Source organism: Pristiophorus japonicus, chromosome 7 (genome assembly GCF_044704955.1).
Source record: "Pristiophorus japonicus isolate sPriJap1 chromosome 7, sPriJap1.hap1, whole genome shotgun sequence".
Lineage (NCBI taxonomy): Eukaryota > Metazoa > Chordata > Chondrichthyes > Pristiophoridae > Pristiophorus > Pristiophorus japonicus.
Window position 1 is genome coordinate 111,713,425 of NC_091983.1, and position 26,921 is coordinate 111,740,345.

Genomic DNA, 26,921 nt, shown 5'->3' on the forward strand with positions numbered 1-26,921 from the left:
AGCCTGATACTGGCTGTGTCCTTCGCTGCAGATGTGAGGAACCCTCGCATGAAGTGCAGTCTTCAGGGCCGGTTCCACGTCGCCTTTGAACGTGGACTGGCCTCTGTTTGCAGTGCAATAAGCCAGGACGGTCATACTGACCAGGGCTGCACGGAACAAACCTCAGCCATGCACCCGAGTCTTATTCAGCCAGCCTCTCGGTGCTGGGCACGACACTGCTGCAGATGTGCAAGGAAACCAGACTTCAAAAGCAACGAACAGTATTTTATTCTAAAGATTCTTAATCGGAGTTTTTAAGAATATGGCCGTGCTGTATCGAAGAATGCCGATCCTGATCTTCTGGAGATCCAAATTGGTGCTGTTGCTTTTAATTGTGATCAGTCTAGTGCTGCATGTCCTGATAGCTCTGCTGCCTATACTGGAGCTGAGTGTGCAGGGCCAGTTCGCTCCCTCCCACCCCTAGCCCAGGCCGAGTGGCCTCCCGCACCGGCCCGTTGCCTTCCCGGACCGAGTGCAGAAAGGTGAATTGGAGTTTGATGCTGAAGGTAGGAATTCAATCTTTTATTTCTTATAGAATTGCGGTAATGATTATTTCTTGATTATTTTAATTGTGCGAAGGAAGGATAGTTTTGTAAGTCTGTTCCCTTTGGGAAATGGTGTTTCTATTGAATGGATGTTAATTTTCAATGTCTCGTTAGTAGTTTTTGTTTGCAAATGCACTCCGCATTGATTTATTTAACATTGCTAAGGCTTGGTTGGTTCAGGTCCAGGTCCTCTCCGCTTCCCACTCCTATCCCAGGTCGAATGGCCTCCGATGTACTTACCTGCGCCGATTTCTTTAACTCTCCGCAGGTTTTCTCAAGTGGCCACATACACTGGCCTAAGTAGAAATGGTGTAACTATTAGCTGGCCAAAGTTGCCGAAATGGCCAAAACTGGCGTAGGTGGCTGGTAACATCCCCTTTTGAGCAAAAAAAAACTTACCTAAAAAAAAATTTAACTCAGTCAGTTACGCTGGTGCAAATTGATTGGGGAAACTGGGGATTTTTAAGTTTTACCAGAAAATGCAGCCTACTCCAAAAAAAATGAAGCAAATACTGTGGAAAATTGAGCCCAATGAGAGTGCATATTAGAGAATTGTGCAGAGGGCAGTGTGCCTTCAGGGTACTTCTGATTTTCGAGTCATCAATTGCACACAAGGGAAGCGTATGAATTCATAGAATTCTGAATTTCAGAAAAAAAAAATCTAAGAATGAAAGAACGAAAATACTTGCATTTATATAGCACCTTTCAGGACCTCAGATGCCCTAAACACTTTACAACCAACGAAGAAAATGGGACCTTGGTTAAACACCTCATCTGAAAGATGGCATGTCCGACAGTGCAGCACTCCCTCATCTAGAGAGGACTGAACCCATGACTTCTGCCTCAGAGGCGAGAATGTTATCACTGAGCCAAGGCTTACACCTAGGATTTAAAATTACGATATGAACTTTCTTTGATTGAGTCTCAATGCTACGAGTGGAGTATCACAAAATTTACTGTCAAATCTACATCTGGTGAAGTTACAATGCATAAAAACATTGTTAAAAGAAGAAGGTTAGGAGGACTTAAACAGTTTGATTGAAATAAAACTCAAGGATGGAATTTCTGCTGGGATTTTCCCGATCTCCCGCTGCAACCTCAGTGAAAACCCTTAAGAGTTGGGGTAAACGGCGCATTACACCATTTTTCTAAGGTTTCCATTGATCTCCGATAGAAGTTATGCCAAATCGGGAGAATTCCTGTGGAAATTCACCCCTAATTGTTCAAACCAGCAGCTTGAAAAATGTCCATGTGGAACTATATATATTTTTTTAAAGAATAAATGTCATAGCTGTGAAACTACAAATACTAAACTTATACATAACTAAACTGATTAAATTTGAGGCAAGGATCTTTTTTGTTTATTCCAATAAATTAACACACGTTAAAAATTGGAAATGTATTTAAAAAAAAAAATCAACAAGTGAGTTACTTGAACATGGCCACAAAAGTGACAAGTGACCTCTGATAACAAACAATGATGATATATTTGAATAAACACAAAAGTGATATGAATAGGAAACTTACAGTTTTGATGACGGTATATGCACTCCACAGTGGCATTTGAATGTTATGGCTGTAGCCACTCACATACAAATGTTGATGCAGGAGACACCACATGATGTTCTCTTGCAAAACTCTTGGCCGTCCATATGGTAAGTGAAGATCATTTGCAACTTCAGCTACAAGATATGACATACAAGGTCAGCAATATTGGTTTTATACAATATACTAGTAATATCGAACAGCTGCAGTTCAGTCACAAGACCAGAAATCACTGATCTATAAATTATTCACTTTTTAAACTACAGTCTATTATCAAGACCTGACATGCCATCTAGATAAATAAGATAGTATTGGAATGGGTATAAGATGTTGGCACATGGGCTTAAACACTAGCATATAGTTGTTATTCAAACAGCAGTAATGTGCAAGAACTACCTCCTTGAGGAATATCTTTTGGAACACTTGAAGAACTTTATCAAAAGGACAGAACATGTTGTAAACTGTAAACGCTAATATTAATATTCACACTTAAAAGTTTCAAATTGCAGAAATGTCTCTCTTTTTAGTGTTCTAAACCTTCTAAGAATGCTCAGGTCACATAATTTGCCTTTAGGTATAGTGATTATCATTCTTTGAATGAAGATGAAACACTAAAGAGCAAAACTTTCTCATTAGTGCTTGAGCATGGTCCCTTTAACGAAACCGGCTGATGATGCGTCATAAATGGCGTCATCAGACCTACTTCCTTCAATTGGGCGGAAAACAAGCCCAATCAGGGGAAAGATATGCTGGAGGCCGGGATGGAGCCAACAGCGGGGTCGGGACCCGCCACGGACGTCGCCTGCCACGGAGCCACCGAGGAAGAGAATATCGCGGCCAATAAAACTATTTACAAAAACAAAAAGCCCAGAAAAGATGTGCACTGTTAGTAATTCTACTTAATGCTTGTATAGACTCCTTCTGGGTGAGACCAGAAACAGCAATAGTTTTCCAAGAAAACTTCAGGTCATTGTATTCAGTCAAATTAGATTAAACGGCTTATGAAATACTAACCTGGGACCCAGCCAAGGTAAGAGTTTTAATTTGGTGCTTGGTTTCTCAAGCTCTTTTCATGAAACTACAAATTAGAAAATGCATTTCTAATAACTCTTCCATTCAATAAGGCATGCTAGGTATGTGACAGTTCCATACGTCTATACTGTATCTCATTTGGTATATCCTGTAGTAGTGCCACTCTTTGTGAACATCAGAGGACAGTTTGTGATAAATGGTGTGTGACATTATTTGCTTCATTCTTTCTGATTATGATAAATATGGGTTTAAAACCAAAAATTCACCCACCGACTAGAAAATACACATCAGTACAGGAATAGAGACAATGCAACTTTAAGTTGTAACAATGTAACAAAAGATGTTTTAATATTTCAATGCCTGTTTTCAAATATACACTGACGATACCCTGCTCTAAGTCAACACAACCTTCTCAACCCCTCCACTGTCTCTACGTTGTCACATTGCTAGTCAGATATCCAGTTCTGGATGAGCAGAAATTTCCTCCAACTAAATATTGGGAAGACCAAAGCTATTGTCTTCGGTCCCTGCCACAAATTCTGTTCCCTAACCACCGACTCCATCCCTCTCCCTGGCAACTGTCTGAGGTATCATATTTGACCGAGATAAGCTTCCGACCACAAACCTATGCCATCACAAAGACCGCCGATTTCCACCTCTGTAAAATGGCCTGACCCCACCCCTGCCTCAGTTCATCTGCTGCTGATATCCTCATTCATTCCTTGGTTACCTCTAGACTTAGCCTCCCATTTTCTACCCTCTGTAAGCTTGAGTGTCATCCAAAGCTCTGCTGCCCATGTCCTAACTCGCACACAGTCCCATTCGCCCATCATCCCTCACCTACATTGGCTCCCGGCTAAGCAACACCTCGATTTTAAAATTCTCATCCTTATTTTCAAATCCCTCCAAGGCCTCTATTTCTGTAATCACCTCCAGCCCTACAATGCTCAAATGTATCTTCGCTCCTCCAGTCTTGACTTCTTGAGTAACCCCGATTTTAGCTGCCAAAGTTCTAAAGTCTGAAATTCCCTTCCTAAACCTCTCTGCCTCTCTTTTTTCCTATAAGACGCTGTCAATTGCCCTAATATCTCATGTGACACTGTCAAATTTTGTTTGATAACATTCCTGTGAAGCACCTTGGGATGTTTTACTACATTAAAGGTGTTACATAAATACAAATTGTTAAGTTCTAATCCACCATCTTGTCTGTCCAGAAGCATTCCCAATATCTATCTGTATAAATATGCCCTGCATCACAAGATATGATTTTCGGGCAGGGGAGGCTGCTAGAACTGGGTGATAACTGAATTATTTCAGCAGTATAAGGTAGTCAGCGTAATTTTTTTTTTAAACTGCATTGCACAATCTAAGGTGGTCAATAAGAGACCACGAGCCTGAAATTCAGTACTACTGGAAAGCTGGTCCCCCCCCACCCCACCTTTGTGGCCATTAGCGCCAAAATGTGTGTGGGGCTGGGCCACCCCATATTCAGCTCCAAAAGTGAACAAATGGGTTCCAGCGCTAATGAACCCTTCCAAAGTGGATTTTTTAGCGATGTGGCTGTATTAATTTGAGTGTGATCACCACTGAGAAATTCAGCATGCAGGTAAGGGTTTCTAATGAGTGAGCTGCTCAGGCCAGGGTTTGCCATAAGGCCTGAGGGGGGGGTGAAGGAGTTTGGAAGGATGGCTGGTGTAAGAGGTGCAAGGAGAGCCAACAGGTTCACTGATATGGAGCTGGAGACACTGATGGACGGTGTGGAGGATAGAAGAAGAATACTGTTTCCTGACATGGGGAGACCTGGCAGACAGGCAGTACATAATGCATGGAGGGAGATTGCAGGGGAGGTGTCAGGCATCTCCATATATGTGAGGACGCACCTTCCCAGGAGGGTGCTGGCCAGTCTGCACCCAGCCCTCCCAGGGTGGCAAAGGGTCGATGCCTCCGAGCTGTGGGGCGAAGGGCCTCCTCCTCCTTCTCAGGTGATACTGCTGGCTCGAGCTCCAGCAGCTATCCCCTCATGATGGCCAGGTTGTGCAGCATGCAGCAGACCACGACTATTATGGAGTCCCACTGAGATGAGTACTGCAAGATGCCACCAGAGTGGTCCAGGGACCGGAATTTCTGCTTAAAGATGCTTATACACTTCTCGATGATGCACCTGGTGGTACAATGAGCGTCATTGTATGCATGCCCTGGCACTACCTTGGGGTCCCACAGAAGAGTAAGCAGCCACAAGGGATATCCCTTGTCCCCAAGGCATACAATGTGGTCAAGACGAGTGGGAGGCCAGAGGATTGGGAAATTTTTAACAGACAGCAGAGAACGACTAAAAAAATGATTGAGAGGGAAGATAGGTACTAACAATACGAGGTACAAAATGGGATGAGGTCCTACGAGATGAATTTAAGGAGCTAGGAGCTAAATTAAAAAGTAGGACCTCAAAAGTAGTAATCTCAGGATTGCTACCAGTGCCACAAGCTAGTCAGAGTAGAAATCACAGGATAGCTCAGATGAATTCGTGGCTTGAGAAGTGGTGCAGCAGGGAGGGATTCAAATTCCTGGGGCATTGGAACCGGTTCTGGGGGAGGTGGGACCAGTACAAACCGGACGGTCTGCACCTGGGCAGGACCTGAACCAATGTCCTACGGGGAGTGTTTGCTAGTGCTGTTGGGGAAGAGTTAAACTAATATGGCAGGGGGATGGGAACCAATGCAGGGAGACAGAGGGAAACAAAATGGAGACAGAAGCAAAAGACAGAAAGAAGATGAGGAAAAGCAGAGGGCAGAGAAACCCAAGGCAAGAAACAAAAAGGGCCACTGTACAGCAAAATTCTAAAGGGTCAAAGTGTAATAAAAAGGCAAGCCTGAAAGCTCTGTGCCTCAATGCGAGGAGTATTCGGAACCCAGGAGAGGGCTCTGAGCTAGTTAGAGTGGGAGAGAGCTCAGATGAACAGGACCCCAAGAAATAATGCAGAGTAGCACTGGGGTAAGGGTAAACCACAAGGTGATAGGAAGGGACAATATGTATGAATATAAGGGGGCTGCAGGAGGGGTCAAAACTAAAAATCATGGTTTATAGTATTAAAACACTCTACCTAAAAGCACGCAGCATTCGAAATAAAGTAAATGAGTTGACGGCACAAATCATTACAATTGGGTATGATTTGGTGGCCAGTACAGAAGAATGGTTGCAGGGTGGCCAACACTGGGAATTAAACTTACAGGGTTATCTGACAATTCGGAAGAATAGACAAGAAGGGAAAGGAGGTGGGGTAGCTCTGTTAATAAAGGATGATATCAGGTCAGTTGTAAGAGATGATATTGGCTCCAATGAACAAAATGTTGAATCATTGTGGGTGGAGATTAGAGATAGTAAGGGGAAAAAGTCACTGGTGGGCGTAGTTTATAGGCCCCCAAATAATAACGTCACGGTGGGGCGGACAATAATCAAGGGAATAATGGAGGCATGTGAAAAAGGAACGGCAGTAATCATGGGGGATTTTAACCTACATATCGATTGGTCAAATCAAATCGCACGGGGTAGCCTGGAGGAGGAATTCATAGAATGCATACGAGATTGTTTCTTAGAACAGTATGTTTCAGAACCTACAAGGGAGCAAGCTATCTGAGAACTGGTCCTGTGTAATGAGTCAGGAATAATAAACGATCACCTAGTAAAAGATCCTCTTGGAATGAGTGATCACAGTATGGTTGAATTTGTAATACAGATTGAGGGTGAGGAAGTAGTGTCTCAAACAAGCGTACTATGCTTAAACAAAGGGGACTACAGTGGGATGAGGGCAGAGTTGGCGAAAGTAGACTGGGAACACAGACTAAACGGTGGCACAATTGAGGAACAGTGGAGGACTTTTAAGGAGCTCTTTCATAGTGCTCAACAAAAATATATTCCAGTGAAAAAGGGCGGTAAGAGAAGGGATAACCAGCCGTGAATAATAAAGGAAATAAAGGAGAGTATCAAATTAAAAACCAATGAGTATAAGGCAGCCAAGGTTAGTGGGAAACTGGAAGATTGGGAAAATTTTAAACGACAGCAAAGAATGACTAAGAAAGCAATAAAGAAAGGAAAGATAGATTTCGAAAGTAAACTTGCGCAAAACATAAAAACCGATAATAAAAGCTTTTACCGATATATAATCCGGAAAAGAGTTACTAAAGTAAATGATGGTCCCTTAGAAGATGAGAAGGGGGATTTAATAATGGGAAATGTGGAAATGGCTGAGACCTTAAACAATTATTTTGCTTCGGTCTTCACAGTGGAAGACACAAAAACCATGCCAAAAATTGCTGGTCACAGGAATGTGGGAAGGGAGGACCTTGAGATAATCACTATCACTAGGGGGGGGTAGTGCTGGACAGGCTAATGGGACTCAAGGTAGACAAGTCCCCTGGTCCTGATGAAATGCATCCCAGGGTATTAAAAGAGATGGCGGAAGTTATAGCAGATACATTCGTTATAATCTACCAAAATTCTCTGGACTCTGGAGAGGTACCAGCGGATTGGAAAGCAGCTAATGTAACGTCTCTGTTTAAAAAAGGAGGCAGACAAAAGGCAGGTAATTATAGGCCGGTTAGTTTAACATCTGTGGTGGGGAAAATGCTTGAAGCTATCATTAAGGAAGAAATAGCGGGACATCTAGATAGGAATAGTGCAATCAAGCAGACGCAACATGGATTCATGAAGGGGAAATCATGTTTAACTAATTTGTTGGAATTCTTTGAGGATGTAACGAGCATGGTGATAGAGGTGTACCGATGGATGTGGTGTATTTAGATTTCCAAAAGGCATTCGATAAGGTGCCACACTAAAGGTTACTGCAGAAGATAAAGGTACGCAGAGTCAGAGGAAATGTATAAGCATGGATCGAGAATTGGCTGGCTAACAGAAAGCAGAGAGTCGGGATAAATGGGTCCTTTTCGGGTTGGAAATCGGTGGTTAGCGGTGTGCCACAGGGATCGGTGCTGGGACCACACCTGTTTACAATATACATAGATGACGTGGAAGAGGGGACAGAGTGTAGTGCAACAAAATTTGCAGATGACACAAACATTAGTGGGAAAGCGGGTTGTGTAGAGGACACAGAGAGGCTGCAAAGCGATTTAGATAGGTTGAGCGAATGGGCTAAGGTTTGGCAGATGGAATACAATGTCAGAAAATGTGAGGTCATCCACCTTGGAAAAAAAAACAGTAAAAGGGAATATTATTTGAATGGGGAGAAATTACAACATGCTGCAGTGCAGAGAGACCTGGGGGTCCTTGTGCATGAATCCCAAAAAGTTAGTTTTCAGGTGCAGCAGGTAATCAGGAAGGTGAATGGAATGTTGGTCTTCATTGCGAGAGGGATGGAGTACAAAAGCAGGGAGGTCCTGCTGCAACTGTACAGGGTATTGGTGAGGCCGCACCTGGAGTACTGCATGCAGTTTTGGTCACCTTACTTAAGGAAGGATATACTAGCTTTGGAGGGGGTACAGAGACGATTCACTAGGCTGATTCTGGTGATGAGGGGGTTACCTTCTTATGATAGATTGAGTAGACTGGGTCTTTACTCATTGGAGTTCAGAAGGATGAGCGTGATCTTATAGAAACATTTAAAATAATGAAAGTGATAGACAAGATAGAGGCAGAGAGGTTGTTTCCACTGGTCGGGGAGAATAGAACTAGGGGGCACAGCCTCAAAATACTGGGGAGCCAATTTAATACCGAGTTGAGAAGGAATTTCTTCTCCCAGAGGGTTGTGAATCTGTGGAATTCTCTGCCCAAGGAAGCAGTTGAGGCTAGCTCATTGAATGTATTCAAATCACAGATAGATAGATTTTTAACCAATAAGGGAATTCTGGGTTATGGGGAGCGGGCGGGTAAGTGGAGCTGAGTCCACGGCCAGATCAGCCATGATCTTTTTGATCTTAAGAGAAGTGTCTACAGAGATAGTGGATGCATTGGTTGTAATCTACCAAAATTCTCTGGATTCTGGGAGATTGGCAAAGCAGATTGGAAAACCGCAAATGTAACGCCCCTATTTAAAAAAGGAGGCAGACAAAAAGCAGGACACTGTAGACCAATTAGCCTAACATCTGTCGTCGGGAAAATGCTGGAGTTCATTATTAAGGAAGCAGTAGCAGGACATTTGCAATCAAGCAGAGCCAGCATGGTTTTATGAAAGGGAAGTCATGTTGGACAAATTTGCTGGAGTTCTTTGAGGGTGTAACAAACAGGGTGGATAAGAGGGAACCAGTGGATGTGGTATATTTGGATTTCCAGAAAGCATTCGATAAGGTTACTGCACAAGGTAAAAGTTTACAGGATTGGGGTTAATCTATTAGCATGGATAGAGGATTGGTTAACTAACAGAAAACAGAGAGCCGGGATAAATGGGTCATTTTCCGTTTGGCAAACATTGACTAGTGGGGTGCTGCAGGAGTCAGTGCTGGGTGTTCAACTATTTACAATCTATATTAATGAAGTGTAATGTAGCCAAGTTTGCTGATGATACAAAGATGAGTGGCAAAGCAAATTGTGAGGGCACAAAAAATCTGCAAAGGGATATAGACAGGCTAAGTGAGTGGGCAAAAATTTGGCAGATGGAATATAATGTGGGAAAATATGAGGTTATCCACTTCGGCAGAAATAACAGAAAAGCAAATTGTAATTTAAATGGAGAAAAATAGCAAAGTGCTGCAGAACAGAGACCTGGGGGTCCTTGTGCATGAAACACAAAAGGTTAGTATGTAGGTACAGCAAGTAATCAGGAAGGCAAATGGAATGTTGGCCTTTATTGCAAGGAGGGTAGAGTATAAAAGCAGAGAAGTCCTGCTACAGGGAATTGGTGAGGCCACACCTGGAGTACTGCGTACAGTTTTGGTCTCTGTATTTAAAGAAGGATATACTTGTATTGAAGGCTGTTCAGAGAAGGTTCACTAGGTTGATTCTGGAGATGTCTTATGAGGATAGGTTGAGTAGGTTGGGCCTATACATATTGGAGAAGAATGAGAGGTGATCTTATTGAAATTATAAGATATCGAGGATGTAGAGAGGATATTTCCACTCATAGGGGAAACTAAAACTAGGGGACATAGTCTTAGAATAAGGGGCCACCCATTTAAAACTGAGATGAGCTAAATATGGCTTGGGGAGGGAAAAGTACCCAATTACGGAGGCTGATAGATTTTTTTGGTCGACCGCCCAAACTACACAGGAGCTATCCCTTCGGAGACTGTGAATTTCGGCCCCCTCATATCCTAACAAGCCAATTTCTGATGTATGGACACATGTGCAAGCCCTTCAGATAGAAGTGAGGGTTAGCACCATCATCCCTATCCATAAGCTGGAGCACCCTTAAGTGCCCCAGCCAACCAGTATTGAAGGGTAATCTGGGGTCTGGAACACAGTTGTGATGCCTTTAAAGCCACTGCTCATTATTCTCTGTGGGAATCCAGATAAGCATAGATGATTGTAAATTCTTCAAGTCAACTAGAGGTCAGTAATTTGCTTGTAAATTTCAGGCTCCAGGAAATATTTGGCTTTGTTTCTATTTTTGAATATTATAGTTGATTGTCTGTGGGAATCAAGACCAATTGGAGTCCTCAGAGAAACTAGGGTTAGGGGATGGGTAACATTTCAACCAGCGTGTGCAGATGTCCTCATTTTAAAGTCATACATTCTGTCCTTATTTATGTTTCCATTCTAAATTCGTAGTTCCACATTTATAATGGAATCTATCTAATCTACCACACTGTTATTACATCCTCCTGATCGTGGTTCTACCAATAGTGGTACCCACTGCAGTGCCTCCACTGATAGTGGTGCCCACTGCAGTGCCTCCACTGTAGGGAGGTTGTAATTACAGCATAACATGTTTACATAGGAAGTTTCCATTAAATATATGCATAGAAATTTATGTTAGAAAAAGTTGACAGGAAGTGTGCATAGACAAGAATGTTAGTATGTTGCAGATTTTGTATTTCTGGAGTGCAACACGAGGTGTAGGACAACTGATGCAAAAACAGCACTAAACCAAAATAAACATCCACCGAACCTTTTCAGCAGCTTCAGAGAGCAGGAGTACCATCTCATTTGGTGACATTATACTCCTGAGCTTCTCTACATGGTGGAAAAACAGTACTGTCACTTTCACGGTGGAAGAGAAGTAACTGAAACTGGCTGTTAGGTTTTGGGATGAGGGGAGAAAGAGTGTCTTATTTAGTGCAGGAGAGAAACTGTAGTTTGGGCTTGAAATCCCTTCAAAGGAAAAGAAAGTCCCAGTTATTTTCTTGGTTGGAACAGAACAAATGGACAATGTTGAGAAAAGTTTATATTACAATTCATACCACAATAACAAATTACAATTCATACCACAAAAACTATTTGAACACAAGGAGACTAGATTTTTTTAGCTTCACCACTGGGCAGTAATCTGACAGGGCAGATTGCACATCTCTTATAGACCCCAGCTGATTTTTATTCCACTGAAATTAATAGAATGAAAATCAACTGGCTTCTATAAAGGGCAAGCGAGCGGTTCTGCCAGATACCACCCAGGCAGTGAAGATGAAAATCTATTCCAAGTTCTCTAAGCCTGAATAAGCAACATCCAATAACAATTATAGTTACGTTTTGTGTGGCAGTTTCCTACCTTCATGTAAGGGGAGATTTAATTCCTCGCATGCATTTTCTGGCAATGATTCCTAAAATATTAAAATATTTGTGTAAGAAGCCAACATAACAGCTTTTGCAAGTAGTTAGTCACTTGTAACATTATTTGTAAAATAATAATTGCCATTAAATATTGTTTTAATTACCAGGGAACTGCATGAACATTCTATTTGTGGAATAACAGTCGGTGTAAATTTGGTTGAAGAGCAGGAGGATGCTGAAGATACTTCCTTCAAATGGGTAGGGGTGTAGACAGGTTTCTTTAAAAGATGATTTAAACTTCCGCGAGTTCCATTGTTGGGTGCAGGAATGATCCGCAACAAATCTAATGGGAGGAATGAGTAAAATTGAAAAAAACACATACTACTACACGTAATTTGATTCTAATGAAGGGTCTTTTATTGAAATATAGGGCCCAAGTTTCGGGCCGCACCTAAAACGGCGCAGCCCCGACCTGGACGCCCATTTTTCGCGCCACAAAGTGCGCCTAAAAAAAACTTCCAGATTCTCCGGCTCCCGGCAGGTCCTCTGGCCCTCGGCGCGGCGCAGCAAGAGCTGTAGGGGGCGGAGCTAGGTCCCTGCGCTGAAAACAGTGCCGGGATTTCTGCACATGCGCGCTACAGTGGGCACCCAAAACGGTGTGGGAGGGGACTGAAGCACGCAGTCCCTAGCCCTGGCCGAATGACCTCACTGGGGCTGCGTGGATCAGGCTGCACCTCTCACGCCCAGCTCCTGCTTCCTCCGGACCGGACCCGACTTGACTCCCACTCCCCCCCCGCCGCCCCCCCCCACCCCCACTCCCGACCTTCCCCCCGCCCCCCTCCCCGACCGATCTCCGCCCCCCCCGGACCCCAGACCCGATGCCACCTACCTGTCAGTCCGGTAAGTCTAAGCTCTAAGTCTTGGGCCCGGCCGGGCCGGTTCAGTCTCTCTCTCTCTCTCTCTCTCTTCCCCCCTCCCCTCCCTCCCTTCTCTTCCCCCCCTCCGTTCTCTCACCCCCCTCCTCCCTCCCTTCCCTTCCCCTCCCTTCCCCTCCTCCTACCTCTCCTCCCCCCCTTCCCCCCCCCCTCCCCCCTCCCTTCCCTCCCCCCTCCCTTCTCACCCCCCTCTACCCTCCCTCCCTTCTCACCCCCCTCTCTCCCACTACACCCCCTCTCCACCACCCCCCCTCCCCATCCTCCCCCTCCCCTCGCTGTCAGAAACACAGACACTGACAGACAGAGGGTGAGAGACACACACACAGACAGACAGAGATAGAGACACTGACAGAGACACACTGGGGGGGCATCCAAGCACGCTGTTGGAGGGCTCCCGGTGCTGCAGTCGGTAAGTAGAAATTGTTTTATTTATTGACTTAAAAAAAAAAATTCTTATTAATTTTTTTTTATTTTATTGGTTGATTTATTGATGTTTTTATCATTTATTATTGATGATGGCTCTTTATTTGTAAAACTGAAGTGTTTAATGTTTGTAAACTTCCCTTTAAACCCCCCTCCCCCCATTCCCTACGCCTGATTTTCTGAAGTGTAGACAAGGTTTTTTCGAGCATACAAAAATCTTCACTTACTCCATTCTAAGTTAGTTTGGAGTAAGTTTTCACTGCCGAAACTTTGAAAACAGGCGTAAGTGGCCGGACATGCCCCCTTTTGAAAAAAAAATTCTGTTCCAAAGTGAAACTGTTCTAACTGACTAGAACTGGAGCAAACTAAATGCTGAGAATTCGAATTTCTAAGATACTCCGTTCTACACCACTTGCTCCAAAAAATCAGGAGCAACTGAGGCTGAAATTTGGGCCCATAAATCTGTCATATTCTCTTTTTTAAGTTGCTGAGACACCTACTCTGTACTTCCAATATGTTGGCCCAGATTTTGCGGTGGTAATAATGGTGAACTGTCAGTGTTTGCCGTCATTACCCCTCTGAAACTGACTATAGCTTCAGGATTTAGTGCGCGCACAGATATACCTGAAGTTATGGTTAGTCATTCCCTGCTCCACCACAGGCTGCACTGTGGAACTCCCCATAGCCGGCAATCAGTAAAATCAGTTGAACTGATTAATTTTCCATTTTAATATCGCTGTTAAACACCCCATAAAAAGTTAACCTTGTTGGATTAGCTGTAATTAGGGTTTTAACAGTGTACTGACTGCTGAACAACCATTCTGGCCCTGGAAAATGAATTTCATATTTGTGGAATGTCAAATTTCTTCATGATAGAAAATTACTAAATTTTTAAAATAATGAAAAAATGTATATTTTTAAAAATTTATTATATTTCAGTTTTGATCTTAATCCCATGTGTATGTCCCAATCTTTATTTCGCTCTTTAAAAAAAATGTTTTTTTTTAAAGTGAATTGATAATCAGTGCTCTTTATTTCCTGGTTTGCTATCTGAGAGAATTGGCTGCTTAAACAGCTTGGTGATGGCATTGCTGCTCTCCGCTGAGGATCCCCTTTTGACAGTGTTACAATCAATTTAATGTTGAGAAAGCTCAAGATTTTGTCACAGAGATCACAAGATCTTTGTGGGCAACTTTCTTTGGGGCCATCGGCAATTTGTGTAGCTTCAAATTTAAGGCCTTTGTCTTTATTTCAGCTTTGCAGTTTTTCTTTTTTTTTTATCTCTGCCTGTAATTTTTAAATAGTATTAGGTAAAATGTGATAGAAGACAAGTATGGCTTACAACTGTAGAATACAGGAAATCATGAAATCAGTGACACATTAACAGCTGAATTTCTTTGTGTATTACTAAAATAATACACCAAATAAAGATAATCGAATGGGCAATAATGCCAGATAAAAGTGGAACATTGAAGACAGCAGGGTCCCTTTATCTGGGAGGATGTTACTAAATAGTAACGAGCAAAAAATAATCTTTACATATGTTGATGGGCCAATCAATGCTCGAATGGGAGACAACTCAGATAGGTGTAGCTTTTTCAACCAGTTAAATTCCCAGCAGTTCCTTAATTTCACACTTTTCCATACTATAGAAATGCCAATTTTTAAAATTATTGTTGGAATTATAGTGGTAGATGGAAATTCCGCTTCTCTTTTGGAGCGCACTCATCTCCTTTCACCACAATTCAGCAGTACGCAGACCTCACTGCCACTAAATCCTACTCACAACTGTCAGCCACAGCAGCAGATTATCCAAAGCCAGTTATCCAGTTGTTTCCAATTATGCACTCCCTATAAACACAATTACAAGCCAAATGGCATTAAATCAATGTGCTAATGACTTGACAATAACTCCCAATGGTCCCCTTGCCGGGAAGTGCAATTTGCACAAAATGGTTAAAATACACATACATCAAATTTGTAATTGTATTGCAATGGAAAGTCTCTTTGTACATAATCATGTTTTCCCCTAATGAATATCATGAGGCATGAGGGCTTGACTAACGAGCCAGACAATACAAGTTCAAACCCCACTGTGGCAGTTTCAGAATTTGAATTTCAGTTTAAATAATCTGGAAATATAAGCCAGTCTCAGTCAAAGTGATCATGAAGCTGATTGTCTAAAATCATTTGTGATTTTAAATTAATTTCAATTTTAAAATTCTCATCCCTATCTCTGTAACCTACTCCAGCCTACAAACTCAAGATACCTGCGCTCCTCCAATTCTTGGCTCTTGCGCATCCCCGACTTTACTTGCTCCACTACTGGCGGCCGTGCCTTCAGCTGCCTGGGTGCTAAGCTCTGGAAGACCCTCTCTACCATTCTCTCCTCCTTTAAGATACTTCTCAAATCCTACCTCTTTGACCAAGCTTTTGGTCATCTGTCCTAATTTCTTCCTATGTGGCTTGGTGTCAAACTTGGTTTGATAATGATCCTGTGAAGTGCCTTGGGACACTTTACTACTTTGAAGGCACTATATAAACGCAAGCTGTTGTTGTTCTTGGGATGCAGGCGATACTGACAAGGCCACATTTATTGCCTATCCCTGGTCGCCCTGAGAAAATATTCGGAATGAAAATTCTCCTTGAACTATTACATAACATGCTGTGATGGTGCTCTCACGAAGGTCTTAGGTAACTAATTCCAGGAAATTGACCCAGTGACAATGGCCCCAAGTTTCCACACGTGGTAAAACAGGCGCTCCTCCGAGCTGGGCGCCCGTTTTTCGCACCGAAAACGGCGCCTAAAAAAAACCGCGCTATTCTCGAGCGCTTTGCAGCTCGATGTCAGCTTGGCGCGGCGCCCTGGGGGCGGAGCCTACCACTCGTGCCGATTTTGTAAGGAGGATGGGGCGGGTACCATTTAAATGAGTTTTTTTTGTGCCGGCAACCCTGCGCGTGCGCGTTGGAGCGTTCGCGCAGTGTGAAGGAAACATTGGCACTCGGCCATTTTTGTAGATCTTTGTAGCTGTTCAATTTTTATCATTTTTTAATAAAAGCACATTGCCCTTCCATGATCAGCACTGAGGCTTCTTGCAGCAGTGAGAAGGCTGCATGAAGCCTCAGAAGTTGAGGCAGCCGTTTCCCGACAGGCCCGACCGACAGCAGGTGGGCCTTCCCCCCCCCTGCCGTCGGGAATGGCTGCCTCAACTTCTGAGGCTTCCTGCAGCCTCCTCCCTGCCTGCCCCCCCGCTGCGGTCAGTCGGGCCCTCACTGCCTCCTCCCCCCCCCCCTGCCGTCGGGAACGGCTGCCTCCTCCCTGCCTCCCCCCCGCTGCCGTCGGTCGGACCCTTACTGCCTCCCCCCCACCCCCATGCCGTCGGGAACGGCTTCCTTCTCCCTGCCTGCCCCCCGCTGCGGTCGGTCGGGCCCTTACTGCCTCCCCCCCCCCCGCTGCCGTCGGGAACGGCTGCCTCAACTTGTGAGGCTTCCTGCAGCCTTCTCCCTGCCTGAAGCACTTTCACACAGGTAGGAACATGGTTTATTAAATCTTTTCTTTGCTTATAAATTTTTTATTCAGGTTGGATTTATTTGTATAATATTTGTATAAGTATAACTAAGGATTTATTGTAGAATGTAATGACTTCCCTTCCCCGCCTCCCCCCCAACCTTGTTCCCGACACCTAATTTGTAACCTGCGCCTGATTTTTTTAATGTGTAGACAAGGTTTTTTCAGGCCTACAAAAATCTTCACTTGCTCCATTCTAAGTTAGTTTGGAGTACGTTTTCACTGTGGAAACTTTCAAATCAGGAGTTAGTGGCTGGACACGCCCCCTTTTGAAAAAAAAATTCTGTTCAAATGTGAAACTGTTCCAACTGACTAGAACTGCAGAAAACTTAAATGTGGAGAATTGCGATTTCTAAGATACTCCGTTCTCCACCAGTTGCTCCTAAAAATCAGGAGCAAATCATGTGGAAACTTGGGGCCAATGAAGGGACAACAATACATGTCCATGCTGTGTGTCTTGTGGAGGGGAATTGGGAGGTGATGGCGTTTCATGACATTGTTGCTCTTGTCCTTCTTAGTGGAAGAAATCACAGATCAGGTGCTGTCAAAGTAACCTTGGTGAGTTGCTGCAGTGTATTCTGTAGATTATACATCATCATCATCATCAGACAGTCCCTCGAATCGAGGAATACTTGCTTCCACTCTAAAAGTGAGTTCTTAGGTGACTGTACAGTCCAATACGGGAATTACAGTCTCTGTTACAGGTGGGACAGACAGTCGTTGAAGGAAAGGGTGGGTGGGGAGTCTGGTTTGCACTTGTTTTCTGCATGCGAGACTCTAGGTTCTCGGTGCCCTCCCGGATGCTCTTCCTCCACTTAGGGCGGTCTTTGGCTAGGGACTCCCAGGTGTCAGTGGGGATGTTGCTTTTTGTCAAGGATCCTTTGAGGGTGTCCTTGAAACGTTTCCTCTGCCCACCCGGGGCTCACTTGCAGTATAGGAGTTCCGAGTTGAGCGCTTGTTGTGCGAGTCTTATGTCAGGCATGCAAACAATGTGGCCTGCCCAACGGAGCTGGTCGAGTGTGGTCAGTGCTTCGATGCTGGCCTGATCGAGGACACTAATGTTGGTGCGTCTATCCTCCAAGGGGATTTGCAAGATCTTGCAGCGACAACGCTGGTGTTTCTCCAGTAATTTGAGGTGTCCATGTCTCTGAGCCATACAGAAGGACGGGTATCACTACAGCCCTGTAGATCATAAGATTTGAGGGCTTGATCTTCGAACACGCTCTTCCTCAGGCGGCCGAAGGCTGCGCTGGCGCACTGGAGGCGGTGTTGAACCTCGTTGTCGATGTCTGCCCTTGCTGATAATAGGCTCCCGAGGTATGGAAAGTGGTCCAGCTTGTCCAGGGCTGCGCTGTGGACCTTGATGACTGGGGCCACTGCACTGGTGGTGGAGGAGATGGATATTGAATCCAATGGAACAGGGTCAATCAAGCCAACGACTCTGTCCTGGATAATGTTGAACCTTGGGTGTTGTTGCTGCTGCATCAATCCTAGCAAATGGTGAGTATTCCATCATACTGCTGGATTGAGCCTTGTAGATGGCATGGAGGGCATCAGGAATCAAAGGTGAGCCACTCGTCAGTGTATCCAGCCTCTATCCTGCTCTTGTAACCATAGCTGGACCAGTTACCTTACTGGTCAAGGGTGACCGACAAGATGTTGATAGTGGAGGACTTGGCAATAGGCAACAGAAGATGGCCAGGCTCTTTCTTGCTCAAGATGGTCATTATCTGGCACTTGTCAGCTCAAGCCTGGATGTTATCAAGCTCCTGTTGTAGGCTGGCTTGGACTGTTTCATTACCAGAGGAGTTGAGAATGGAGTTGAACACTGTGGAATCGTCAATAAATTGCACATACCTGGCCTTAAGATGGAAGGAAGGTCATCAATGAAGCAGCTAAAAATGGGTGGGCTGAAGATGCTTCCCTGAAGAATATCCTGAGGCTGTGATGGAAACCACCTTTCTTTATGATAGGTGTGATTTCCAATATTGGAGAATTTTCCCATTGGCTCCTGATCCCCCACCCCCATTCACCTCAGTTTTGCTATGGCTCCTTTGCACCAAAATCAGTCAAATGCTAGCCTGATGTTGAGGGCAGCTACTTTCAACTCTTCTGTAGCATTCAGCTCCTGCATTCATGTCTCGATCAATGCTGTAATGAGAATTGATGCCAATCGATTTCAGCAGAACCTGACGGAGTAGGTTATTGATAAGTAGAGTTTGCCCGATGGTACGACTGATGACTCCTTCCATCACTTTATTGATTGGGAGGAGGCTGATAGGGTGGTAATTGGTTGGGTTAGATTAATCTTGTTTTTTTTGTGGAAAGGGAAATCTTCCACATTCTTGGATAGATATGGTAGTCTGGTGGATATTATGCTACAATAGGAACACCGATATTGAGTTAAAAGCCAAGTGTAGCAAATTGTTAAATTGAATTCAATTAATCTGCTAAATTTTTGGGCTGGCAGCACAAAATTAACGCTGAAAATTTCCAGATTGCTGTAAATACCCAATTGGTTAACTAATGTCCTTCAGGAAAGGAACCTGTCACCCCCTACCTGGAAAGGGACTATACATGACTCCAGTCCAACACTACATAGTTGACTCTCAGGCTGGCATTTTGCCGATGGGGTGGGTGGCGGGTCATCTGTTACATTTTAAATAGTGGGCTGGGACCTCGCTGTCAACTCACTGCCACACTACTTTCCCAGATATCGGGTCTGTCAACACTGAACAGACCTGACACGCAGCAATTTAGGTCATTATGGCCTTAAAAGCCTCATTAAAATTAACATACCATTTTACCAGGTTGTCCACAGGGTGTACGCTGCTAACGTCAGGGAAGGATGTCAGGAGTTGTGTGACCATGAACTAATTTCTTTACTTGACAGCTGCAATCGTGCTATAAAAGCTCCCATCTCACAGTTGTTCACTTTCCAAGATTAAAAGCTGTTGCTTACTGCATTTGGAAGGCACATTAAGCTTTATGCAGGTTGCAAGTCTTTGGAGCAATCTCTGCATCCAGTGTCACCTCATTGAAACAACCTCTCTCACCATTGACAGATCGCTGGGTGCAGCCGTGCACCTCTGTGCAGATTTCGGCCCTTACGGACATGATCTTTGCAGCGCGACAGCTGCAGGAAAATTGCAGGGAACAGCACCAGCCCCAAGACATAGTCTTAGATCTTTGCCTTTGACACGGTCAACCGCGAGGGTCTATGGAGCGTCATCCTCCGTTTTGGATACCCCCAAAAATTCGTCAACATACTCCGCCTGCTCCACGATGACATGCAGGTCATGATCCTTATCAACAGATCCATTGCAGACCCAATCCACGTCTGGACCGGGCTCAAACAGGGCTGCGTCATTGCCCCAACCCTCTTCTCAATCTTCCTCGCTGCCATGCTCCACCTCCAGCTCCCCACTGGAGTGGAACTAAACTACTGAACCAGTGGGAATCTGTTCAACCTGCGCCATCTCCAGGCCAGGTCCAAGACCACCCCAACCTCTGTCGTCGAGCTACAGTATGCGGACGATGCCAGCGTCTGTGCACACAGAGGCTGAAATCCAGGACGTAGTCAATGTATTGACTGAGGCGTACGAAAGATGGGCCTTACGCTAAACATCCGAAAGACAAAGGTCCTCCACCAGCCTGTCTTCGCCGCACAGCACTGTCCCCCAGTCATCAAGATCCACGGTGCGGCCCTGGACAAGGTGGACCTTTTCCTATACCTCGGGAGCCTTTTATTAATAAAAGCAGACATTGACGACGAGATTCAACACCGCTTCCAGTGCGCCAGCGCAGCCTTCGGCCGCCTGAGGAAAAGAGTGTTCGAAGACCAGGCCCTCAAATCTACCACCAAGCTCATGGTCTACAGGCTGTAGTAATATCCGCCCTCCTGTATGGCTCAGAGACATGGACTATGTACGGTAGACACCTCAAGTCGCTGGAGAAGTACCACCAACGATGCCTCCGCAAGATCCTACAAATCCCCTGGGAGGACAGACGCACCATCATTAGTGTCCTCATCCAGGCCAACATCCCCAGCATTGAAGCACTGACCACACTTGATCAGCTCCGCTGGGCATGCCACATTGTCCACATGCCAAACATGAGACTCCCAAAGCAAGCGCTCTACTCAGAACTCCTTCATGGCAATCGAGCCAAAGGTGGTCAGAGGAAACATTACAAGGACACCCTCAAAGCCTCCCTGATAACATCCCCACCGACACCTGGGAGTCCCTGGTCAAAGACTGCCCTAAGTGAAGGAAGTGCATCCGGAAGGCACTGAGCGCCTCAAGTCTCATTGCCGAGAGCGTGCAGAAAACCAGCGCAGGCAGCGGAAAGGACATGCAGCAAACCTGTCCCACCTTCCCTTACCCTCAACGACTGTCTGTCCCACCTGTGGCAGGGACTGTGGCTCTCGTATTGGACTGTTCAGCCACCTAAGGGCTCATTCTAAGAGTGGAAGCAAGTCTTCCTCGATTCCGAGGGACTGCCTATGGTGATGATGCTTGGCAGTGTTTGCAGCACCTCAATGCTGTAGACACTGACAGTACAACTGTCAAAGTAAATTTGGACATGGTCCCTTTAAGGAAACCAGCTGATGGCGTGTCATCAATGCCATCATCAGACACATTTCCTTCAATTGGCCAGGAAAGCGCTGGGCGGGCTTAACAAGCTCAAATCAACGAACAATAATTTCTACAGAAATTAATGACCCTGGCCACACTGAGGTACGGGAAATCACAACCCTCTGAAATGGCTTCACAAGGTACTCAGTTGTAAATAATTGCTACAAAGTTTAAAAAAGAAAAACTACATAATTCTTAGCTATTTCCAAAGGATATCAAAGGTCCTTTTGTCTTCCTGTGCTTTCTTGTGTTCTTAGGGATTGGAGAAAGGATCTGACTGAACTCAGTGAAAATTAATGGATGAGAGTCAATTAAACATTTCAAGATGTAAAATGTAAATAAAAGGAATGGTAATATATTATGACATATCATGGCCTTTCAAAATGAATTATTTGTACTGTTTCTTGGAAGTTTAAAATTATGTATTATTATTGTTTTGAGAAATTATAGCTGATTGTGTGTCCTAGGATGAGCTGCCTGTCCCAGAAACCTGTTAGCACCTGGAAGAATGTTTTTACCTCATTATCGCATTAACTAAATTGGATAACTCACTATTGCGAAAAAAAAATCAACTGGTTAAAAATTAGAATGAATTTTTTTTTTTAATTAATCAGTGGGTGCTGAAGATCTCATCTGAGGGCTAATGGCTTAGAAAAGTCAATAAAACCCATCTAAATACATCAACTGAAGTGACTGTAGGAATTTTAAGTCTGCAAATTAGGTTTACAAATATTAGCATCTGAACGGATGTTACATTTGTATGACATTCCTCTGTGGGCTATCTGTGAGAAGGGATGATCTGTTAGAGGGGTCATCAAATGAGGCCATATGGGTTGAATTGAAGAACAAAAAAGGGGTGATCACACTACTGGAAGTATACTATAGACCCGCAGTCAGAGGGAGATAGAAGAACAAATATGTGGGCAAATTGTTGCGAAGTGCAAAAACTATAGACCTATAATAGTGGGGGATTTCAACTACCCTAATATTAACTGGAAAAAAAAGCAATGTGAATGTGGGAGGCCAGCCAGGAGTGCATTGGAATAGTCAAGTCGAGAGGTGACAAAGACATGGATGAGGGCTTCAGCAGCAGATGAGCTGAGGCAGGGCATCATCAGACAAGTGTATTCATTTTAGATTTGTTCAATTAAACATGCACTTCCTGGATTCGATAGAATAGAACTGTAATTACAGGTTGCATTTATACCCTGGTTTCCAAGGCATTTTTAACTGAAGTACAACAATGTTCCTTAATTTCATGAAATTTCTATCATTACTTTTTTTCTAGGCATTTAGTTTGTGTTTCACATCAACACAAAGATCTGATAACCATTATTGAGTTTGGGATTTGGGTTGCCTATAAAGCATGTGATAACAAGAAAAACCCTTAAAATCTCTTCATAACGGAGCAAACGTAACCATAACTATCTTAATGTTCTTACCGCACATCAGGTTATAGACTTCAATATTTGAAAAGGGTTGAACTGTGGTCCTAGTCTTAAATCCAGGTCCATGGCCTAGAAATATGGCCTGGCGTTACCAAAAAAAGAAAATGGAAATGCAATTACTTCTCATAGTAAATAAGCAACACTCCAACAATACATCAATATTTAAATTGCTTTCTTGGTTAGTGAGCACAATGCAAGACATAAGTAGGATTCAAATCCTCCAGTAACATCAGTTCTCACCTGCATGTTCTTGTATTGATTATCAGAACCATGAAATCCCCCCGTGCAATATTTATTTGGAGGTTTCCTGAGAAGAGAGAACAGAATGATTGACATGTTAACTCAGCGCAGAATTTCACGTACCTCAAAATCTACATTTATTTTATGCAATAGTTAACAAAATCAAAGTGCAATCCTGAAAATGAATGGAATAAATTCAGCAAGACACCAAAATGAAGTGAGTGTACAGTGAATTGGGTAGCGTGCAGTGAAGTGACAAGCACTTCATCACTTCTCCTGTGGAAAGAAGGCATCAGTTGTACGGGACACATAGCTTTCACTCAAGGCTCCCTCAAGTGTAGAGTCGCATGGAACTAATGTGGGCAAAGCAGCCATGATGTCTTTGTTATTCAGAATTCCAGAGTCTGCATTATTGAAGGAAAAGAAACACTGTGTAGAGTACATGGCTATCCTCTGTATCCATGACTGCCAACCCCACTAATAACCCCACCCTAATAGCAAAGGGGCATCTTGGCCATGGGTATTGCAACCCGGGTCAGCTGTCTCTCAGCTGTTATTAGCGCACCTTTGATGTTTGCGCTTCTTCTGGGCCCCGAACTAGGGGCGCACTAGTTCCATGCAGCAGAGCTGGTCTCCAATCATCTTGGTTAATCCTTACCACTGGGCCATGACCTAGCTCGGTCAAGCCTGTGTGGTGGCTGGTGTGCAACGGCCACCATATGTTAAAAAAAATCCATGCACAGGCATCTTCCATCCTTCAATATGCAGTTCAGGACCTGGAATATTAGGTCCTTCATTGAAACACTTGTGAACTCAACCCTTTTCGATGGAAGCAAGTCATCCTTGATACGAGGGACCGGCTCAGAAGACGACGACCCCCACCTTCAAGAAGAATGTGCCGTGCAGCTTAGTCACAATGGGGAAGATGTTGACTTTGTGCGATAGTGTCACACAGGTGCTAGTGAGTCAGCAGACCGTTTCACATCTCTCCCCATTTTTATTTCACTGACTTCAATGGAACAATAATTGGAATACTTTTAGCAATTCCCGCAATATAGTTTCGGCCCTCTCATTTGCAGCATAATCGAAATGAAATACTGGATGAAAATAAAACTGAATATGCGCACAGTGCTGCACTGCAGTAAAACTGTGTTGCAAAATGAAAGAAAATCAGCCCCAAATAGGGAAAAGCCAATCAGGTGTTAATCTAGGATCGTTACTTTGCATCTCATATATACTGAGGTATAGAATTTCCGTATGGATTCTCCCAATTGTCAGCCGTCACTTCGGCAGAAGAGCCGTGGAAATGCCGCAAAAACAACGATCTTCCACAGATGGTACAGCAGGTATTCGGGGATGAGGGGGTTGACATATGAAGATAGGTTGAGTAGGTTGGGCCTATACACATTGGAGTTCAGAAGAATGAGAGGTGATCTTATCGAAACATAAGAGATAATGAGGGGGCTCGACAAGATGGATGCAGAGAGAATATTTCCACTCGTAGGGGAAACTAAAACTAGGGGACATAGTCTCAGAATAAGGGGCCTTTCATTTAAAACGGAGATGAGGAGTTGTACATCTGTGGAATTCTCTGCCCCAGAAAGCTGTGGAGGCAGGATCATTGAATAGATTTAAGGCGGAGATAGACAGATTTTTGAGCAGTAAGAGAGTAAAGGGTTATGAGGAGCGGGCGGGGAAGTGGAGCTGAATCCATGATCAGATCAGCCATGATCTTATTAAATGGTGGAGCATGCTCGAGGGGCCGTATGGCCTACTCCTGCTCCTATTTCTTCTGTTCTTATGTATTTGATAGAACCCCGTGGAAATTAACGGTGCATGTACTTAGAGGTTAATCTCCAATTCGTTATTGTCTCGACTTTACTGATAAAGGAACAGTAGGATCTCTTTTATAAAAATCAAAAATAACAAAGTCACCACCAAGTTCCCAAATAGATATTAAATTAACTGAGACACATGGGAAAATGTTCCAACTATTTAATGTTTGTGAAATATAACCTTGATCCAAAGATTCCTGTAAAAATAATGCAATGATCATGCAGAAACACTGGAGAGAGGGTCACCGTGATGTCTGCATGTAATTAGATCACATTAGTAGCAGCCATCCTTGAAGTTTAAAGGTGCACACATTTGTGCCTATTAGAATTCTCCATCTGTAAAGAATTAGAATTATCCATGTGTAAATCATTCAAAGTTAACTGCTAAAACTAACTTACAGACTACAAACAGAAAATGCTGGAAACACTCAGTGACTCAGGCAGGATTTGTGGAGAACATAAATTGACATTGGCTGGAATTCTGCCAACCTCGGTAGGTCCGGTGTCCATGGTGGGTCCCGACCCCGTCACTGGCTCCAATCCGCTGTTGAAAATTAACTTACCTTAATGGGGCCTATTAAGCCCGCACAGCTTGTTACCCGGCCTAATGAGATGGAGCGGGTCTGGTGACATCATTCATGACGCATTTTCAGCTGGGATATTTAAAGGGACCATGGCCATATTACATTTGACATTTAATCTAACATAGTGCTGTCAATGCACAAAGCATTGAAGTGCTACAAACAATGACAATGATTGCAGAGACAGAGGACTGCACCCAGGTTCTCTCATGACTCCCCTCCATATGCTTAGAAGGAATCAGAGCACACAGGGAGGTCCTCTTCCCTTCCAATGGGTAGAACAGACCTCCCCAAGACACCAAGACAACCTGGTTGCAGATTGCAGAGGGGGTCGTCACCAGCAGGCATGTGGTCAGGAGGACCTGGGTGCTGTGCCACAAACTTTTCAATCATCTCATTAGGTCGCGAAACATTAGTACAAAGCCACACTCAACTGCATCCTGCTGTGCCTCTCATCATCTCCCCATCACTCTGCCTTCCCTACTCCTGTACATTCTTACCCACACCAACACCTTACACCTCCGCCCATCCCTCTATCTACACTACCACAGCCCCATCTCACCAGCCACCCCTCACACTCACCCTCATCTTAGTGCAATACCAACTAGCCACTTGGATGTTTTATCCAATGTTTATGTAAAGTTTCTGTTAATGTGGTGTCAAACATAAAAATCTTGGACAGATGTGTGTACATCTTTGGAAGTGGCTTAGTGAGTTGCAATGAATAGAGACACAGAACGGTATCCCCCGCAATGCTGATGTGTATGAAAGGAATGGCTTGGGTATTGTAGGGATGCGTTATGGTGTTGGTATGGGATGGTGCCAACCTGGTGCATCATCTGGCAGCCAGGGTGTACAGCGTAAAGTTAACTAAATCTGGTCATGATGAGGCCATCTTTGGCCTCGGGTAGCAATGTGTTCGGGTGCTGCCACCCTCTGTCCTGTGCAGCATCAGTTGATCGCGGAGAAGGTTGGCGTTGTTAGTGCTGCTGATGTGCCTGGTGCTGCTGGTGTTGGGGCTCTGTGGTCGAATTGTGAGGACAGACACGTCTGGGGAAAGATGGGTAGTGGCAGGTTGAAAACGGGTTCCTAACCCATTTTCAATCGTGCCCACTACTACCCCGGTAAATTCTGACCATTGTGTCTAGAACTCTTCCTCCAGTTCTGAGAAAGGGTTTGATGCCCATCATATCGACTTGCGGTTTCTTGATAGATGCTGCCCGGCCTGCTGAATGTTTGCAGTGTTTTCTGTATTGGCTTCACATTTCCAGCATCTACAGTATTTTGCTTTTTGTTTTACTTACAGGGCAGTCTGCCATTGTGGGTCCAAATACAAATGAACGTCTTCAATTCTTTTACTCTTGGCATAGTGCAAACGCTTTGGCAAGAATTGCTTCAGGTAGGGCTTGAAGTGTTGATCTGATGATCTGCACTAATGTAA

At 44.2% G+C, this 26,921-nt stretch overlaps 1 protein-coding gene across 2 annotated transcripts in view; it reads right to left on the bottom strand.

The window, feature by feature from the left end:
- LOC139267240 (venom phosphodiesterase 2-like) overlaps positions 1-26,921 on the bottom strand; it is a 187,795-nt gene that overhangs the window by 24,299 nt on the left and 136,575 nt on the right. For both annotated transcript variants that reach the window (XM_070885244.1, XM_070885243.1), the window contains exons 14-19: positions 26,785-26,912; positions 23,065-23,131; positions 22,819-22,906; positions 11,978-12,156; positions 11,812-11,863; positions 2,112-2,266 (exon numbers count right to left, since the gene is read on the bottom strand). In XM_070885244.1, coding sequence (XP_070741345.1) covers positions 2,112-2,266; positions 11,812-11,863; positions 11,978-12,156; positions 22,819-22,906; positions 23,065-23,131; positions 26,785-26,912 — 669 coding nt within the window. The remainder of the gene's footprint in view (positions 1-2,111; positions 2,267-11,811; positions 11,864-11,977; positions 12,157-22,818; positions 22,907-23,064; positions 23,132-26,784; positions 26,913-26,921) is intronic.